The 20,529-nt window shown below is 36.4% G+C and overlaps 1 protein-coding gene across 38 annotated transcripts in view; it reads left to right on the top strand.

The window, feature by feature from the left end:
• Positions 1-20,529, top strand: part of DLG1 (discs large MAGUK scaffold protein 1) — a 261,372-nt gene that overhangs the window by 143,469 nt on the left and 97,374 nt on the right. For 31 of the 38 annotated variants that reach the window (XM_034957988.3, XM_034957987.3, XM_063602650.1 and 28 more), the window contains 2 exons: positions 11,366-11,419; positions 18,426-18,476. In XM_034957988.3, coding sequence (XP_034813879.1) covers positions 11,366-11,419; positions 18,426-18,476 — 105 coding nt within the window. Of the gene's footprint in view, positions 1-5,373; positions 5,482-11,365; positions 11,420-18,425; positions 18,477-20,529 lie in introns of those variants that run through there. The other 7 variants (XM_063602665.1, XM_063602672.1, XM_063602670.1 and 4 more) reach the window with 2 other exon arrangements.

The following is a 20,529-nucleotide window of genomic DNA, read 5'->3' as shown; positions in this document are numbered from 1 at the left end:
GGGAGTATATGGGAATGCTCTGTGCTATCTTCACAACTTTTCTGTAAATCTGTTGTAAAATTTTACTTTTAAAAAATTATGTGTAACAGTTTAAAAATAATAGCCAAATGTGAGAGAGTCTAATCATTTTTAGTTTTTCAAAGCTTTACTACTTCCAAGGGGTGGCTTGAGACATTAACTGCCCTTCCAACAGTTATCCAAAGTCAAAATAATGGTAGTAGTATTAAAGATAATAATAAAGATCTTTGGTGTGAAAGATCACGATCTCATTTAAAGTGTAAATAAATGAACCCATAGATTTTTTTTGCCATTATTGATCTGTAGCCTAAAATCTGGGTAAACATATGTTTGCTGTGTAAACAGTTTCAAAATAAGCTCCATTGGGGAAAAAATGATATATCAGCTGTGACTATTCACATCTCAGTGCCCTTCCCCTCTCCTAAAAAGTGAAGTCAGTAGGAACATCCATACAACCAAGGATTCTAGGGGAAATTACAGTGTTACAATGACTTCAGCTTTACTGTAATAAGACTGAATTGTAATCATTGTAATAATACTGCTACTATATAATTTTTGATTATGAAAATAATTAAAAATTAAGTCATAAAACCAACAATGAATAGATGAATCCAAATGGATATTCTCTCTATATTGCAGGAAAAAAATTGAATTTATAAATAAAATATAATTCTGAGCAAACAGTTTAAGGGTTATTATGGCATCGTAATAATGTAACATCTTTCCAAATATATAGAGTTTATTAGCACAGTTTTTTTTTTAATAGAATTGAAAGTTTATTTTACTCTTCTCACTTCAGTCAATTTTTTGGTGTTAAAATAGTTTTCTGGAATCCTTTGAGAATTTGTACCAGTCTGTTTATATTCATTTGGGAGCCTGTCTTTTCCTATTCAGAATTCTCTCATTTATTTACTCCAAGCAACCCTAACTTAGCATCCCACTACATTTGAAAATTGTTGAGATCTTGCATAGTCTTATAAAAATACACGTTTTAAAGTCAGAATGACCTGGGGTTGGAATTCCAGTCCTACCACTTAACCTGTGTAACTGCACACTTCACTTAACCACAGCGCACTTCCATTTACTCATCTGTAACACTGAAGATAGCCAGGAGTACTAACTTGAGGCGCTTTACAGTGATGGAGAGGATGCTTAATGCACGTCAGGTACTGGCACATAATCTTAGCCGCTCATATTTTTAGTGTTATCTCATATTTCTCTGAGACAGCAAACTAAGGAACAAGTTTTGTTTTTTTAAATGAGGATATTTATTGAGGATACACACAAAAAAGACCTATTTATTCTGCATAGCTTCACTTTAGGTTTTAAATACACTACGGAAGTTCATGAAAGATAGTTTTACCATTTTTGTTGTGTTATGTGAGAAGCCAATGAGTGCACCTCATTTTCCAGAATAAGTGTGTTCCTAATTAGTGAAGTACAATGTGTACATTATAAAATTAAAATAATGGACTAAAATATCCGTCCCCAAGTAAAATTTAAAATACATACTAACATATAACCCAATTTCAACATATTAAGTGAATATGTATTCTTAAAAGATCCACTACTTTACATTTAGATGCGTTAGGATGTATTAGAAATAAAAACAGAAGAAAAGATTTAGAATCTAGCCTGTCTTTGCCACTCAAGCTAGTTACCCTCTCTGAGTTTTAGACTCCCTTCATCTATTAAAATGGGGGGTAACGCCAACCTGACTCCTTTAAAATGAGTTTGAGAGTCGGGCAAATTAGAAAGATACATAGACGACAACTTTTTAAAAAGTATATAGTCTTTCATGATTTGTAGAACACTTTTATACTTTTCAGAGTACTTTCACATTGATCATATTGTTTGTACTTTATGAAAGTCCTCTACAAATCAGAATTACGCTTATTATACAGAGTGGCACAGATAAAGGTAATATTTAATGGCTGCTTAATATTGCAGAAAGAACGTGGAGTTTATAGTCATACCCGACTCCACCACTTCCTAGCTTCACCTGTTTCTACATGTGTGATGGTGTGGAAATTACTCAACTTCTGAGAGCCTCAGTTTCTCCACATAGAAACTGAGTACAGAGTAGGTGACAGTTACTAGTTCTTCTTACTGGGAGTGTAAACACATAATCTCTGTGATACTAGCCTATTAAATCCTGAGGCTTATTTGCACCCTAGAGTAAATACTCTGCTTTAACACTAGATGTTTTAAACCTTTATTTCTATCAGTTCTGAAAAGCTATCATGTAATTAAAGTATTGTTGAAAATGCTTTAAGAGCTAATTTTTTGTGCGTGGTCTTTTTTGATATTTGAATACGTGCTTTGAAGATGAATAGAACATCGTCTCTGTCCTCTAGGGGCCTACTAGGTGTTTGTGCAAGAGACAAGTTTAACAAATAGCTCCCGCATAATGTGAGAGTAATTACCTTAGAGGTATGTCCAGAGCAGAGCATCATACTGCCTCTGGGCTTTTTTTTTTTTTTTTTTTTTTTTTTTTTTTGAAATGGAGTTTTGCTCTTGTTGCCCAGGCTGGAGTGCAATGGCACGATCTCGGCTCACCACAGCCTCCACCTCCCAGGTTCAAGTGATTCTCCTGCCTCAGCCTCCCGAGTAGCTGGGATTACAGGCATGTGCCGCCACGCCTGGCTAATTTTTTTTTTTTTTTTTTTTTAAGTAGATACGAGGTTTCTCCATGTTGGTCAGACTGGCCTCAAACTCGTGACTTCAGGTAGTCCGCCTGCCTTGGCCTCCCAAAGTGCTGGGATTACAGGCGTGAGCCACTGCATCCAGCCGGTTGTAGAATTTTATATTTCCACCAAAGTGCACAAGGATTCCAATTTCTCCACATCCTCACCAACACTTTTTATTTTCTGTTTTCTTCATAGTAGCCAGGCTAATGGGTGTGAGGTGACATCTCATTGTAGTTTTGATTTGCATTTGTGACACATCTGTTCATGTGCTTATTGTCCATTTGTGTGTCTTCTTTGGGAAAATGTCTGTATGAGTTCCTTGACCATTTTTTAATTAGGGTGTTTGGTTTTATCGTCGAGTTTTAGGAGTTCCTCTGTGTATTCTGGGTCTCATGTCTTGTCAGAGATTACAGACAAGACATGTCTGTACCTTTGTGTCATATCCAAGAAATCATTGACAATTCCAATGTCTCGCTTTTAGCCTGTGTTTTCTTCTAACAGTTTTAAGTTTTAGGTTTTACATTTAGATCATGATCCATTGTAGGTTGATAATTGTATATGGCATTTATTTCTGGATTCTGTTTTATTCCCTTCTGTATGTCTGTCTGCATGCCAGTACCAGACTGTTTCTGTTACTGTAACTTTGTAGTAAGTTTTGGAATCAGGAAGTGTTAGCCCGCCACCTTTGTTTTTCTTTTTCATTATCATTTTGGCTTTCAGGGTACCATGAAATTCTATGTGACTTTTAGGATGGGTTATTCTATTTCTTTGAAAACCCTACTGGGATTTTGATAGGAATTGCATTAAGTCTATAGATTGCTTTGGGTAATATTGACATTTTTGCAATAGTAAGTCTTCCAATCTATGACCACAGATCTCTTCCCATTTATTTATGTCTTCTTAATTTCTTTCATACATGTTTTATAGTTTTCATTGCCCAAGTTTTTTACTTTCTTGATGAAGTTAATTCTTCATTTAGGAGGCTCAGTGTTCTGAAAATTTGTTCTTTTCGATGCTATAATAAACAGAATTGTTTTCTTAATTTCCATTTTAGATTGTTCAGTGTTAGAAGAAATACAACTGATTTTTGTGTATTGACTTTGTATCCTGCTACTTTGCTTAATTGGTTTAATAATTCTAACAGTTTTTGTGTAGAATCTTTAGGGTGTTTTACATATAAGATCATATCATTTGTGAACAAGTAATTTTGCTTCTTCCTTTCTAATTTGGATGTCTTTTATTTCTTTTTCTTGCCTAATTGCTTTGACTACAACTTCAACTATTCAGCTAGTGGTCATGTTGAGTACAAGTGGTGAAAGCAGACATACTTGCCTTCTTCCTTATCTTAGAGGAAAAGCTTTCAGTCTTTCACCACTGAGTATGATGTTCACTGTGTGTGTTTTGTATATGGTTTTTCTTAGGTTGACATAGTTTCCTTCTATTCCCATGTGCACTTGAGAAGAATGTGTGTTCTGTTATTGTTAGAGTTCTGTGTCTCTTTGGTATATTGTGTTTGTTCATCTCCTCTGTTTCCTTACTTATCATATGTCTGGTTGTTCTGCCCGTTATGGAGAATGTGGTATTGAAGTCTCCAGCTATTATTGTAGAACCATTTCTTTCTTCAATTCTGTCTCATTTTTGCTACTTAACATTTTGATGGTCTGCTATTAGGTGCGTTAATTTTTGTAATTGTTACATTCCTATATTGAACCTTTTATTAATGTATAATACCTTTGTTGTCTCATAACCTTTTTTTATTTAAAGTCTATTTTGTCTGTTATGAGTACAGCCACTCCTGCTCTCCTTTGGTTACTGTTGCATGAAATACCCCTTTCTGTCCTTCAGTTTCAGCATATTTGTGTCTCTGGATCTACAGTGAGTCTCTTGTGTACAGCTTGTGGTTGGAACATTTTAAAATTTTTATTCTGCCAATTTCTGTCTTTTGACTGAAGAGTTTATTTACATTTAAAGTAATTATTGGTAAGGAAAGACTTACTTTTGTCATTTTGCTATTTGTTTTCTTTATATATATGCCTTGTAGCTTTTTTGTTCCTCATTTCCTGCATTACTGTCTTCTTTGGTCTTTGATTAATTTTTTGTAGTGAAACATTTAACTTTCTTGTTTCCTTTGTGTCTATTCTTTAGTTATATTTTGTGTGGTTACCATGGGGATTACATTTAACATCCTAGACACTTCTAATCTCAATTTGTACAAGCTTAACTGCAATAGTATACAAAACCTCTGCCCCTTTAACTGCTCTGTCCCAACCCCTTTCAGTTGTTGATGTCACAGAATTACATCTTCATATATTGTATGCCCAAAAACAGAAACTAGTAATTTTTAATGCGTTCGTTTCTTAAATTATGTAGGAGACAAAATATGAAGTTACAAATCAAAGTTATAATGTTAGCTTTTAAACTAATAATTGATTTTCATTATTTACCAATATTGACTTTGTTTATTAATATTAGGCTTATTTATTTATTTATTTATAGGCAGGGTCTCATTCTGTAGCCCAGGCTGGAGTGCAGTGGTGCCATCACAGCTCACTGCAGCCTCAACCTCTTGGGCCCAATCGATTCTCCCGCCTCAGTCTCCTGAATAGCCATGACTACAGGCATGTGCCTACCACACCTGGTTAATTTTTGTTGTTGTTGCTGTTTTGTTTTGTTTGTAGAGATGGGGTTTCACCATGTTCCACAGGCTGGTCTTGAACTCCTGGGCTCAAGCCATCTCTGCCTGCCTCGGCCACCTGAAGTGCTGGGATTACAGGTGTGAGCCACCATGCCTGGCTAGGCTAAGTTTTTTTTTTTTTTTTTTTAATTTGAAAATGTAATGGTCTCTTCAATCATGTGGAAAACCAAAAGCAGATTTACATAACCATTGTTACAATATTACTAACTAGCGTTTATTATTACCTATGTATTTACCTTTACTGAGATCTTTATTTCTTCATATGACTTTGAGTTGCTGTCTAGTTTTCTTTCATTTCAACCTGAACTGCTACCTTTAGCACATCTTTCAGGGCAGTTCTAGTGATAACAAACTCCCTCAGCTTTTGTTCATCAGGGAACATCTTAATTTCCCCCTTAATTTTGAGGGACTGTCTTGCTGGATATAGGATTCTTAGTTGACAGGTTTGGGTTTTTTTTCGTCTTATTTTAGCAGTGAGTATTTCCACCCACTGCCATATGACCTCCAGAGTGTCCGATGTGAAGTCTGCTGATAATCTCATTGAGGATTTGTTGTATGTGACAAGTCACTTCTCTTGTTGCTTTCAAAAATCTCCCTTTGTTTTTGGCCTTTGACAGTTCTAGTATAATGTGTCTCAGTGTGAGTCTGTTGGATTTCATTATTGTTTATTGAGCTTCTTGGATGTTTATATTCATGTGTTTCATGAAATCTGAGAAGTTTTGGCTATTACTTATTCAAATATTTTTTCTACTCTTTTATCTGTCATTTCTCATGCAACTCCCACAATGCATTAGTTGGTCTGCTTGATGATGTCTCACGGGTCCCTTAGGTTCTGTTCACTTTTCTTGAATCTCTTTTATTTCTGTTCTTCAGACTCAGTACTTTCCCTTGTCCTATCTCATGTTCACTACTTTTTTTACCTGCTCAGATATGCTTTTGAATCTCTCCAGTGAATTTTCCGTTATTGTACTTCTCAGTTCCTGAATTTTATAATTTTTATTTCTCTTCATTGATATTTCCGTTTCGTTCATACAGCATTTTCTTGCTTTTGTTCACATCTTTTAATTCTTTTTTTTTTCTTGAGACAGAGTCTGGCTCTGTCACCCAGGCTGGAGTGCAGTGGTGCCATCTCGGCTCACTGCAAGCTCCGCCTCCTGGGTTCACGCCATTCTCCTGCCTCAGCCTCCCGAGTAGCTGGGACTACAGGCACCTGCCGCCACGCCCGGCTAATTTTTTGTAGTTTTAGTAGAGACAGGGTTTCACTGTGTTAGCCAGGATGGTCTCGATCTCCTGACCTAGTAATCCACCCACCTCAGTCTCCCAAAGTGCTGGGATTACAGGTGTGAGCCACTGTGCCCGGCCATCTTTTAATTCTTTAATAAAGTCTTTGTCTAGTAGATTTGCTATCAGGTTTTTGTGGGTTTTTTTGGTTTTTTGGTTTTGTTTTGTTTTGTTTTGTTTTGACAGAGTCTTGCTCTGTTGCCCAGGCTAGAGTACAGTGGTGTCGTCTCGGCTCATTGCAACCTCCACCTCCTAGGTTCAAGTGATTCTTCTGCCTCAGCCTTCCAAGTAGCTGGGATTATAGGCACCTGCCACCACACCCAGCTAATTTTTTGTATTTTTAGTAGAGACAGGGTTTCACTATGTTGGCCAGGCTGGTCTCAAACTCCTGACCTTGTGATCTGCCCGCCTCAGCCTCCCAAAGTGCTAGGATTACAGGCGTAAGCCACCACACCCAGCCTTATTTTTTTTTAAGGAACAGTTTATATTGATTTATATTTTTGTTTAATGAGCCACTTATTCTTGTTTATTTAAACAGCACACTTGAATTTAATAATTTGGTAACTCTGAAAATCAGATTCTCCTTCTTCTCCAGGGTTTTCTTTTTTTGTTGTTATTGTTTTTCTGATTGTTGTAGGCTATCAAAGATCAGCCTCAGGTGTAAACGTAGGGTCTTCTTAGATATTTTCTGAGCCTATGCCTTCCCCTGGGCATGCACAGTGACTTTCTAATTTCCTCCATACATGTGGTTGGTTTTTAATGTCCTAGTCTTCAATGTCTGGCTCCCAAAAGGGGAAAAAGAAAATTGAATTGGTGTGTAGGAAGGGGAGGCCTCCAGCTCTTTCAATCTCCTGGAAGTCAGTTCAGCCTGGGAGGTTGGGGTGGGGTTTCCAACAATGAGGAGGAGGTGGAACAGCAGTATCCAGGGCCTGTTTGCACCTTTGTGATGAGAAGCAGCATTCAGAGCACAGATCTCCAGTATTTGGAGAACGTCATTTTCTCTGCCCACTGTGGCTTGTGCAGGCGGTACACAGTTGACTGAGGGATAGAGTGTGGGGAGCTGCTGCTGAGCTAAGCCTGCAGGTCACTGAAATTCACTACAGTTCACCTGGAAGTTGCCAGCCTTCAGTAGACTCCAAGTTCCAAAACATCTACATCAGACACATGCTGCCACTGAAATTGTTTTCAAGGTGGAGAAACAGATTTGTGGTGCTTCCTACTCTACCTTCTTTCCAGAATCCACCCCATTTGTTTTTACAATCATTTTAACCTGCAGTGATCACCTCAGTCATAGCATTTAACTTTGAATGCAATGTGTCTCAAATTAGGATCTAAGACGTATTCTCTGGAGTTTGTGAGTTTTGCATTGGAAAAGCACTTGTAAAGCACTTGTTCATAATTGAGTAGAGGAGAAAGAAACACTAGACAAATAACATAATGAAACTTTGATCAGTGCTGAGAAGGAGAAATACAATGCAGATGGTAAAAGTGGATTTTCTAAACTATTTTGACCTATTTTAAAATAATTGGATCTTAGAATGTATTTTAACACGATTTTTAAAAATGTAATATTGCCCTCTGAAACTTTGTAAGGCTGCTTCAGTCTGTTACAGCAGCAATCACTACAAGATCCTTTGCTGATGAGATAGAATGGTAAAATTTGGGTGAGCCATGTGCCCAGCCAATAAACTTGACTTTTTTTTTTTTTTTTTTTTTTTTTTTTGAGACAGAGTCTCGCTCTGTCTTCCAGGCTGGAGTGCAGTGGTGCTGTCTCGGCTCACTGCAAGCTCCGCCTCCTGGGTTCACACCATTCTCCTGCCTCAGCCTCCCAAGTAGCTGGGACTACAGGCGCCCGCCACGAAGCCCGGCTAATTTTTTTGTATTTTTAGTAGAGACGGGGCCAGGATGGTCTCGATCTCCTGACCTCGTGATCCGCCCGCCTTGGCCTCCCAGAGTGCTGGGATTACAGGCATAAGCCACCACGCCCGGCCTAAACTTGAGTTTTAAAAAGTCCTACCCTGGGCGACAGAGCAAGACTCCATCTCAAAAAAAAAAAAGACTTTGGGATCCTTAACCAAGACAGCAAGTAGTAGAACAGGTAACATGGAAAATCAAACAACTACAACTAAAAGACTTGGAAAGAGTCTACGTGAAATTATTTCAGATGAAGAAAAAGCCCTCATTGCACCTTGGTTCAAGTGACCCTGTAATCTCAGACCTGGTTCTAGGTCTCTCTATACCTCCCTCTACCACTCAGTGACATTTGAGTATAGGTAAATCACAGTTATTATTGAAATTCATTTTCTCCATCTGTGAAAAGACAGCAATACCTGTCTTTACCCAGCGGGACTGTGTGAGGCTCTAGAGAAGTAATATAAAAGAAAATATGTTGCAAATCATAGGAAGCTATAGAAATGCTTATTCTGTTACTAAAATTTATATACCATTGTGTATAGTTCCAACTTGGACAACAATGAAGCTCTATAATTCACTTAGAGATTGGGGGTAGAGGCAGTAAAAGGGCAAGGATATTCCAGAAGGAGGAACTAAAAAGCCCCTAAATAATTTGACCCAAGCATCGGTAATAAGGCTTAAGAAACATAATTTTGCTCACCCATGTTGGCCAGACTGGTTTTGAACTCCTGGTTTCAAGTGATCCACCAGCCTTGGCCTCCCACAGTGCTAGGATTACAGGCATGAGCCACTGCACTTGGCTGAATGCCAGTATCTTAATAGCAACCCTGACCCAGAGTATTTCACAACTACTTTAGCTATTAACCTCTTTAAAACTGAGTACTTGGCTCAAAGTGATTTTTTGGTTTACTTTTTATTATGCAAAATTTCAGAAATATTCAAATGTAGAAAGAATAGTACAATGAACTCTATGTATACCCATCACCAGCTGCAGCAATCAACTCGTGTACTTCTATTTGATTCATAACCCCTCCTACTCCCAACCTTCCGTTGTTTTATTTTGAAGTAAATATAACACCTTATATCATTTCGTTTATATATATTTCAATATTAGCGAGACTTTCTAAATGAATAGAATCAAAAGGTAACATCTATAAAATGATGATGAGTTGGTACTGATAAACAGCTAACATAATAATTATGGTATAAATTAGATTTTGATAAAAACCAACTTTTTCCACTGCATGTTTGGTTAAAAATCGGCAGAGGGACCAAAAGGCTTTCTTGCCATAGTGTTTTTAAAATGTAATTTCTTTTGTAACTTTAAATATCCTATTCTTTCTTGCCCTTTTCTTCTGTAATTGCTTAAGCAGAATAAAGTGAAGTTGTATTATTAATTTTTTTAGCAACGTAAAATATTATCAGTTTGAGTAATCTCAATATACCATTGGGAAATAAGTAATTTGAAATATTCATAAAATCTCAAATGTCTGTAAGTTGGGTAGCTTTGCTTAAATAGCAGTTTTATAAGTACAATTTTTATTTGTTGAGTGGACTTTCACCGAATTATTCAAAGGTAGACTATTATTTAATGGTGGGACTAAACATAAAGTATTATATTTAATTTTATTTTTATATATAATGAAGTATTAGCTACTCATTTTTAACTTACTGCTTGATGTAGCCCAAATGCATACTGTTTAATTTTTTAACCATGAAACTAGGTTGTCTTTAAGCATTTTGTCATATCATTTAGCTGTAGTACTGTGCTGAAAATAATGTGTTATTTGAAGTTTGAATATTCACCTTTATTAAAAGCCTGTACATTTGGAAGAAAATGGTTATTTTGTGTTACAATGTTATTTTATACAGCTTTTATGTATAATTCCTCAGGTAATTGAAGTAGAACCATTAATGTGTGTAAGCATATCTTCTAAAGTTTGTTTAAAGGATAGTCATCTTTTTTATTCTCTGAAAGTGTTATGTGACTTGATACTTTCATAACTTTAAATATGCAGAAGAAAGAATTTTGAGGGGAATTACATCAGATTTTTATTATATTTTTCATTTGTTATTGCATTTTATTCTTTAGTTTCATATACATAATAATTTCTAATCTAACCAGAAAACGAAGATTTTTTTCAATCCAAACTTAACTAGGTGTGTGTTATTCTGCTTATTTTTCTTGCTGTAATAAATCACTGTTAATTCTGTGAGTGGTCTAGAATAACTGGAAAGCAGTCATTGCAGCTGAAAATAATCGGGTTTTTACATTAAGAGTGTATTTTTAGTTTCTAAAAGTTTACAATTGATTTCTTTCTGTGATGAACTTTTTTTTTCCTTGTTTAAAAACAGTTCACTGTGGGGAAGAATTTTTTCCTGGGTGATGAAATGATTGAAATCTTTACTGTATCTTTGGGAAGAGAAAACAGTGATTTCTAAGCAACCTAGGAAGAGTTATTGGTTACACTAAAGAATAGTCATGGGTTTTATGAGAAGGCTATGGTGATCTGTGTAAAACCTAAGAAAATCATGGCTGCTTTAGCAGAAATAGCAATTGATTTCTTAAAAGCAAATCTGTTTTAACTGCTTATACATAATTTTTTCTGTTTGGTGCTGGAGAAAGGATATATTATTTAACATATAAAAAGCTCATATAAGATTATAACTTAAGAAATAGCAAGTCTTTCCTATGCCTCTAACATTGTGAACATGAACATGTAATGTTTTATTTTCTTGTTAACACATTTACAATTTCTTCTTAAAGGCAAATCCTCCCCCAGTACTGGTCAACACAGATAGCTTGGAAACACCAACTTACGTAAGTTCCATTTCCTCCCCGCATTGAAGTAATTCTGCCTTTCCTGTTCCGTTTTTGATACAAATGCGAAGACCATGGCATTGTTTTCTCTAATACATTTCTCTTAAGATGTTCTATCACTATATACTATAGCTGTAATTGCTATAGTAAATTAAGTAGTATGGTCCTCCTTTGGTCATTTTTTTTTCCTTATGTAAAGCAGAAATTTTGAAATAGAAATTCGTAATTTAATTCAGAAATTATGATGGCTAACTTTCACAAAAGGTTGTCTCTGACCATTGGTTGCTTACACAGTGCCATATATTTAAATCATTTTAGAAGTCTAATTGAATGACTAGATTTTTAGTAACCAGGTTTTTTTTGTGCATTCATATATACAAAAATAATTAGTTATAACTTTGTAATTTTAAATTGATCAGGGACAAAAGTCCACTTGTTGCATAATTTTATTATATGAAAGTTCCAGAATAGATAAATCCATAGTTACTGAAAGTAGATTAGCAGTTGCCAGGTGGTGGGTGTAGGGCAGAATGGGGAGTGACTGCTAATAGGTACAGGGTTTGTTTATGGAGTAATAGGGATGTTCTGGAATTAGAAAGTAATGATGATGGCACAACTCTGTGAATAAACTAGAAACTACTGAATTGCATACTTTAAAAAGGTAGATTTTATGATATGTGAATATCTCAACATAATTTGTTAAGGTAAAAAAGTTGAAAAAGGTGAGTTAATAACATAAATGCAAATTAAAACAATTAATACGTCTTAAACATTATGTTATCAAAAGAGCAAAAAGTTTGTCAGTACATTCTGCTGGTGACAGTATGGGGTAAAAATATACTGCTACATTTTTGTTGAAGTTTAAGTGGATAAAACTTTAGAAAATGCCGCAATTTCGTGATAATGATTGAGTCTAAAAACCATTATTTTTATATTTTTTCTTTTGTAACTTTTTGTATTGTATCTAAGAAGCCATTGCATAATCCAACATCACAAAGACTTAGAGTTAAGTTTTCTTCTAAGAGTTTTATGGTTTTGCTTTTAGATTTTGGTCTTTGATTCATTTTGAGTTGATTTTTGTATAATGTGAAGTAGAGGTCCAACTTCATTCTTTTGTATGTGGATAGCATCACTGTTTGTTGAAAAGACTATTCTTTCCACATTGAATGGTCTTGGCAACCATATAGAAAATCAGTTAACTGTAAATATATGGGTATATTTCTTTAATTCCTTTCAATAATGTTCTGTAGTTTTCTGTGTACAAGTCTTGGAGTTCTTTTGTTAAATTCACTTCTATGTATTCTCTCTTTTTTTTTTTTTTTTTTTCTTGAGACAGTTTCACTCTGTCACCCAGGCTGGAGTGCATTGGCACAATCTCAGCTCACTGCAACCTCCACCTCCCAGACCCAAGATGATCCTCCCACCTCAACCTCCCATGTAGTTGGGAACACGGACACGTGCCACCATGACTGGCTTTTTTTTTTTTTTTTTTTTTTTGTATTTTTGGTAGAGATGGGGTTTTACCATGTTGCCTAGGTTGATCTTGAACTCCTGAGCTCAAGTCATCCAGCCCGCCTCAGCCTCCCAAAGTGCTGGGATTTCAGGGGTGAGCCATCATGCCCAGCCAGTATTTTATTCTTACGATGCTGTTATAAATGGAATTGTTTTGTTTATTTTTGGAGTTTTTATTGCTAGCATATGGGAATATAATTGACTTTTAGGTGTTTATCTTTTATCCTACAACCTTGCTGAACTCAGTTATTACCTCTGGTAATTATGTAGTTTGAATTTTCTATATACAAGATCATGTCACTGGCAAATAGAGATAGTTTACCTCTGGATGCCTTTTATTTCTTTTTTTTTTTTTTTAATTTTAAAGGATGGGAAACTTCAGGATTTTATTTTTTGTTTTTTGGATTTTTTTTTTAATTTCAGTAAGTTTTTAGGGAGCGGGTGTTGTTTGGTTACATGAATAAGTTAGTGGTGATTTCTGAGATTTTGGTGCACCCATCATCTGAGCAGTGTATACTGTACCCAGTATGTAGTCTTTTATCCCTCACCCCACTCCCACGCTTTCCCAAGTCCCCAAATGCCAATGTATCATTCTCATGCCTTTGCATCATTCTCATGCCTTTGCATCCTCATAGCTTAGCTCCCACTTATGAGTGAGAACATACAGTGTTTGGTTTTCCATTCCTGAGTTACTTCACTTAGAATAATAATCTCCAGTTCCATTCAGGTTGCTGCAAATGCCATTATTTCATTCCTTTTTATGGCTGAGTAGTATTCCATGGTGTGTGTGTGTGTGTGTGTGTGCGTGCGCGCGCACCATGTATTTTTTATCCACTCATTGAAAAATGGGTATTTGGGCTGGTTCCATATTTTTGCAATCGTGAATTGCGCTGCTATAAACATGCATGTGCAAGTATCTTTTTCATATAATGACTTATTTTCCTCTGTGTAGATACCTAGTAGTAGAATTGCTGGATCAAACGGTAGATCTCCTTTTAGTTCTTTAAGGACTCTCTGTACTGTTTTCCATAGTGGTTGTACTAGTTTACATTCCCATCAACAGTGTAAAAGTGTTCCTTTTCACTGCATCCACGCCAACATCTATTATTTTTTTATTTTTTTATGATGACCATTCTTGCAGGGGTAAGGTAATATCACATTGTGGTTTTGATTTTCATTTTCCCGATAGTGATGTGGAGCACTTTTCCATATGCTTGTCAGCCATTTGCGTATCTTCCTTTGAGAATTTTCTATTCATGTCCTTAGCCCACTTTTGGATGAGATTGTTTTTTTCTTGCTGATTTGTTTGTTTGAGTTCCTTGTAGATTCTGGATATTAGTCCTTTGTCAGAAGTGTAGATTGTGAAGATTTTCTCCCACTCTGTAGGTTGTCTGTTAACTCTGCTGATTATTTTGCTGTGCAGAAGCTTCTTAGTTTAATTAAATCCCATCTGCATATCTTTGTTTTTGTTGGATTTGCTTTTGGGTTCTTGGTCATGAAGTCTTTGCCTAAGCCAATGTTTAGAAGGGTTTTCTGATGTTATCTTCTAAAATTTTAATGGTTTCAGGTCTTAGATTTAAGTCTTTGATCCATTTTGAGTTGATGTTTTTATAAGGTGAGAGATGAGGATCCAGTTTCATTTTCTACATGTGGCTAGCCAATTATCCCAGCACCATTTGTCAAATAGGGTGTCCTTTCCCCACTTTATGTTTTTGTTTGCTTTGTCAAACAAAACAGGTGGCTGTAAGTATTTGGCTTTATTTCTGGGTTTTCTATTCTGCTTCATTCTGTGTGTCCATTTTTATACCAGTACCATGCTGTTTTGATGACTATGGCCTCATAGTATAGTTTGGAGTCAGGTAATGTGATGCCTCCAGATTTGTTCCTTTTGCTTAGTGTGGCTTTGTCTGTGGAGGCTCTTTTTTGGTTCCATATGAATTTTAGGAATGTTTTCTCTAGTTCTGTGAAGAATGATGGTGGTATTTTGGTGCGAATTGCATTGAATTTGTAGATTGCTTTTGGCAGTATAGTCATTTTCACAGTATTGATTCTACCTGTCCATGAGCTTGGGATGTGTTTTTGTTTGTGTCATCTGTGATTTCTTTCAGCAGTGTTTTGTAGTTTTCTTTGTAGAGGTCTTTCACCTCCTTGGTTAAGTATATTCTTAAGTATTTTATTTTCCTTTAGCTATTGTAAAAAGGGTCGAGTTCTTTTTATTTTTATTTTATTTATTTATTTATTTATTTATTTATTTATTTATTTGAGACAGTGTCTCACTCTGTTGCCCAGGTTGGAGTACAGTAGCACAATCTCAGCTCACTGCAACCTCCGCCTCCTGGGTTCAAGTGCTTCTCCTGTCTCAGCCCCCACCCTACCCCACCCCTTGGCCCCCGCCCTGAGTAGCTGGGATTAAAGACGTGCACCACCACACCTGGCTAATTTTTGTATTTTTAGTAAAGTACTCAGTGCTACCTAAAAAGCCCCTTTTATGTGCTGCTTAGAAACCTACATCATGAATTGGCATTAAATTAAGCACCAGGAATATTTACTGAGCACCTACCTTGTGAGGAAACTTAAAGGTGAAAAATCTCAGATTCCTTAAGGCAGAAATCATAAGGTCACAGTATCAAAATTTTACGTTAATGCCAAAAGGGCCATATAAGCACACTCATTTGGAAATGTTTTCGAAAATAAAATTTTAGATTATTTAGAAATAAACAAATGAACAAAAATGGAGCTCAATGCAGCTAGCAGTTGTGGGATTTGGCCTAATCCATATGCCAAGGAAAATTGGTAAATTTTGAGGTTTCTAAAAATAGAATAGAGTAAGCATAAATTGAGCATTCAACTCAAAAATCTTTTTTAGAAAATCAAAGGACTAAAGAACTGTTAAAAACAGAAAGTAATACCATGAAATGTAATAGATTCATCAATAATGTCAAAACTGCTTATTCGATAAAGACTGATAGACTTTTAGCAAGTCTTGAGTAAGAAACAAGATGATACAAATAACCTTTAGAATAAGAAAGGGGATATTGCTGCAAATAAAAATTTTACTCGTAACAAAGGACTTCCTGTCAAGTGGGCGTGATATACACATGGGCAAGCCTCCTGTACTCCAGATGCACAGACATGATCAACACAGCTCTTGAAGTTACTCCTCCTAAATTGAGATAAAGAAATTTTACGTGTGTGTGTGTGAGAGAGAGAGAGAGAGAGAGAGAGAGAGAGCAAGCAAGCGAGCTCCTGGTCAACATAGACCCCATCTCTATGAAAAACAAATAAAAGTAAACAGCCAGGCATGGTGGCATGTGCCTGTAGTCTCAGCTACTCAAGAGGCTAAGGCAGGAGGATCACTTGAGTCCAGGAGTTTGAGGCTGCAACGAGCTATGCTTATGCCACTGCATTCCAGCCTGGGTAACAGAGTGAAATCCCAACTCTCTCTATATAAATGCCTTTATAACATATAATCTCTAAGAGGAAAATGTCTATAGATGAGAAAGGAGAGGGAACAAAATAGTAATAGGGTTTGAATCTAGGAGAATCACAAGAGTTAAGAACCCGAAAGGTTAGTAGAGATGGGCTTCAAAAGTTCTCAAGGAAGAAACTCCTGGTCCCTATATTAGACCTGAATTAAGGGCTACATTTTATAGTATGGTTAAGAAAGCAAAGTAGCTTATGTAGGTTTTGTTATTTCTCTTGTAGTTATCTATCATTGCATAACAAACTACCCTGAAGCTTAGGGGCTTAAAAGAACAACAGTTCATTTTTTCTCATAATGAATTGGGTGGCTCTGCTTTACATGGTGTGGGTTAGGGCACTTGACAAGGTTGGGAGGTCCAAATAGCCTTATTCACGTGGCTGATAGTTGGTGGTGCTGACTGCTGGTTAGGAGTGTAGCTGGGGCTTTTGGCCAAGGGTTTTGGTTCTCTGTTGGTTAGATCTCCCTGTAGGCTGTTTGAGTTTTACTCATGTTATAGCTGCTGGGTTCTAAAGAAAATACATTCCAAGCAAAGGCAAATACTATCAGGCATCAGATGACCTAGTCTCAGAAATCACACAGCATCATTTGTGCCACATTTGTTTTAGTCAAAGCTAGTCACAGGGCTTGCCTAGATCTAATTGAAGAGGAAAGAGACTCCTTCTGATGGTAGGGTGATTTAGTTATATTGCAAAAGAATGTCTGGAATGGAAGATGTGAGCCATCTTCAGAAGTAGAATTTATCACAGTCCACATTTGATTTAGATAGAGTTTTGCCCAGCCTCATATCACGAGAAATTTTAAAGGAAGGATTCAAACCCATGTTCATCTGATTCCAGGGACTTGTTTCACCAGTGGCCTTTACTGTAGGAGTTAACTTCTTTCAGGAGAGACTAGGAAATAAATTGGAGGGAGATAAATTGTGACCAAGATATCTTGAATGGTGACTGATTTTGACATAAAACATGTAAGTGAAATTTGTGACCGAGGAAGCACAAAATTCCAGACGTCGAAGTGGAAAATTGCAGGATATGTAATGGAAAGAGCAAGTCGTTCACAGAAAGGGTTGGTATGTAAGGCTTATGAAGAGGTGAAGAATGAAGGGGAGTGGTACATTGGGGTCAGTTCATTCAAAGACATGATTACCAACCCATAGAGTTTGGATATTTCTAGGAAGGGAGAGTTTTGAAAGTTTTAGAGGAAGTATGTTATGGGCTTTAAAAAGATTCAGCTGTTGCCAGGCGCGGTGGCTCACGCCTGTAATCCCAGCACTTTGGGAGGCCGAGGCAGGTGGATCACAAGGTCAGAAGATCGAGACCATCCTGGCTAACACGGTGAAACCCCATCTCTACTAAAAATACAAAAAATTAGCTGGGCGTGGTGGGCGGGCACCTGTAGTCCCAGCTACTCGGGAGGCTGAGGCAGGAGAATGGCGTGAACCCGGGAGACGGAGCTTGTAGTGAGCCAAGATCACGCCACTGCACTCCAGCCTGGGCAACAGAGCGAGACTCCATCTCAAAAAACAAAAAAGATCCAGCTGTTTAAAACAGTGATTTGGGCAGTGGGGAATACTAATCTAAGCAATTAGGCAGACTGCATTGACAGTATTCCATTCCAGAAGAGGTTGAACAAGGCCTGAACAAAGGTATTAGAAATGAGAGTGAAGAGGTGATGATTTTCCAAAAAATTAAGGTGTTCAAATCAGAAACAGTTGGTAACTGATTAGATGTGTGGATCAAGACAGAGAAGGATCGGAGGTTGAAACTATTAAAAGCTGAATGTACCTATCCTGGATTTGAAAGTCATGATACCACGAATGTTGTCAACTCATTAATCACATTTGTATTTTTCCATTCCTTGAAAATCTTCCCCAGAATTGTTAAAATGAAGCTATTGTGTTTGATTACTGTCGCATTCAACAGGTTTTCATTAATAAATCATACAAAAATTTTGCCTTGCCATTTCGGATTTTACACTCTTAAGTTTCTGAGCTGCTTTTCTTTTCCCCTGTAGGTTAATGGCACAGATGCAGATTATGAATATGAAGAAATCACACTTGAAAGGGTAAAAACTATTATCTTAATCTGTTGTTCTAGAGAACTTTGTAATATACTGCTTTTTCATACAGAATCCAAGGGAGATCTCTCAAAAACAGAACTATATGATATTTTCTAAGTTCCCAGTTCATAAAATTGGCCAAGGTATTTTCAAAACATTTGCCTTTTCTTTAGTAACCTTATTTTTTTTAATAAACTTTTTATTTTACAATAGTTTTAGATTTACAAAGAAGTTGTAAAGATAGTCCCAAGAGTTTCCATTTACTCTGGATTCAGCCTCCTCTATTGTTAACATCTTCTATTACTAGAGTACATTTATTTCAACTAAGACACCTGTATTCATACATTATTATTAACTGAAGTCTCTATTTCCTTACTTTTTATGTTATTCTCTCTCAGAGGCCCATCCAGGAAACTACATTACGTTTAGTTATCCTGCCGCCTTAGACCCCTCTAGATTGTGATAGTTTCTCAGATTTTTCTTGCTTTTTAATTTTGTTTATATTGTTTATATGCATATGATTATGAAGTATTGTTCGTATTAACTAAGTAGTATACTAGTAACATGGTCATTATATCAATTTTCTTTTCTAGCAAAATAACCATACTTCTAACAGACAGAGCTGTATTAAAAACTAATTATGGTATACTCGCCCAATCAGAAAATGACTTGAAGGTGCAATTCAGATGTGCAAATTTTCTTAAGATATGTTTTTCCCTCAAGAATATCTGCACTCACGCCTGTAATCCCAGCACTTTGGGAGGCCGAGGCGGGTGAATCACTTGAGGCCAGAAGTTCAAGACCAGCCTGGCCAACATGGCAAAACTCCGTCTCTACTAAAAATACAAAAATTAGCCAGGTGTGGTAACGCAGACCTGTAATCCCAGCTACTCGAATCAGGAGAATCACTTGAACCCAGGAGGCAGAGGTTGCAGTGAGCCGAGATCGCACTCTAGCCTGGGTGACAGAGTGAGACTCTGTCTAAAAAAAAGAAAAAAGAATATCTGCATTCAGTTTTTATTGTATGTTATAATAGTAATGCCACCTTATCTGGCTAGCATTTTATGGAAATTTAGTGTTTCTCACAAGCAGATTTCTTAACTAAATGTGTGTATACTCAAGACTAAAATCCTAGATAATTAGATTTATTTATATTGGAATAGAATCTGAGAAAAATAAATCTGAGAGAGTCTCTTACATGTATATCTTTATTGCCGTCTACTTAAATCCGGATCACTTGCTCAAGTTGGGTGGCTACTGGAGTAATATTCAACTAAGCACAGTATTAATGTACTGTACATATTTTAATATAGTAGTTTGTGATGTCTCCTAACTTTTTATATTATTGATTTTTTATCTTTTCCCAGGGCCTTTTAAATTCCTTTTGTTTAGTTAGGACTATACATTGTATTTTTCACTGGTTGAAGAACTTGAGTACCTAAGTAATTTGGTAACCTCCCATAATCCACTGGTACTGTTCTTAAGACTCAGGTAATTCATGAAGTTAGATTGAAAAACATTTTTTTATTACAATAGAATTTTAAGACAAATGGTGGTAGAGTGAGTGTTTACACTGTTTAATACGAACAGTTAAATGATAGGTGCACATATATTTGCTTACTTGAGTTGCCTGAAATTCAGTTAGAACATTCTTCAAGAAATAAACATTTTTTAATACCATTGGTTAAATCAATTATTTTTAAAGGCTTTTTGTAGCAGTCGAACCCTTTCTGTGAAGAAAATATTCAGAAATCTTGTTTCTCCAGTTCATAAAACAAGCAAAAAGTAGAGCTGCTTTGGCAAAATTTACTTTGCTGTCAAGAAAATTCACCAATGTTAAGTTCTCAGGTCGGACTTTGAGTCAGTGTGAAACAATGCCTTTTGCTAATCGGGTATATTGGTTAAACATGTCAGGGACTGATGGCAGCTATCACTTAGCAGCCACAATTTGGTCATTTAAAAATAAGCTGATGTCAAGTTAGCAGAAGAAAAGCACCATCGCCACCCCCTTTTTTAAAGGCTAAAACAGTATATGGGTTTTGCCTACTCAGAAATATCA

Source organism: Pan paniscus, chromosome 2, assembly GCF_029289425.2.
Source record: "Pan paniscus chromosome 2, NHGRI_mPanPan1-v2.0_pri, whole genome shotgun sequence".
Classification (NCBI taxonomy): domain Eukaryota; kingdom Metazoa; phylum Chordata; class Mammalia; order Primates; family Hominidae; genus Pan; species Pan paniscus.
This window is presented reverse-complemented; position numbering and strand designations above follow the sequence as displayed.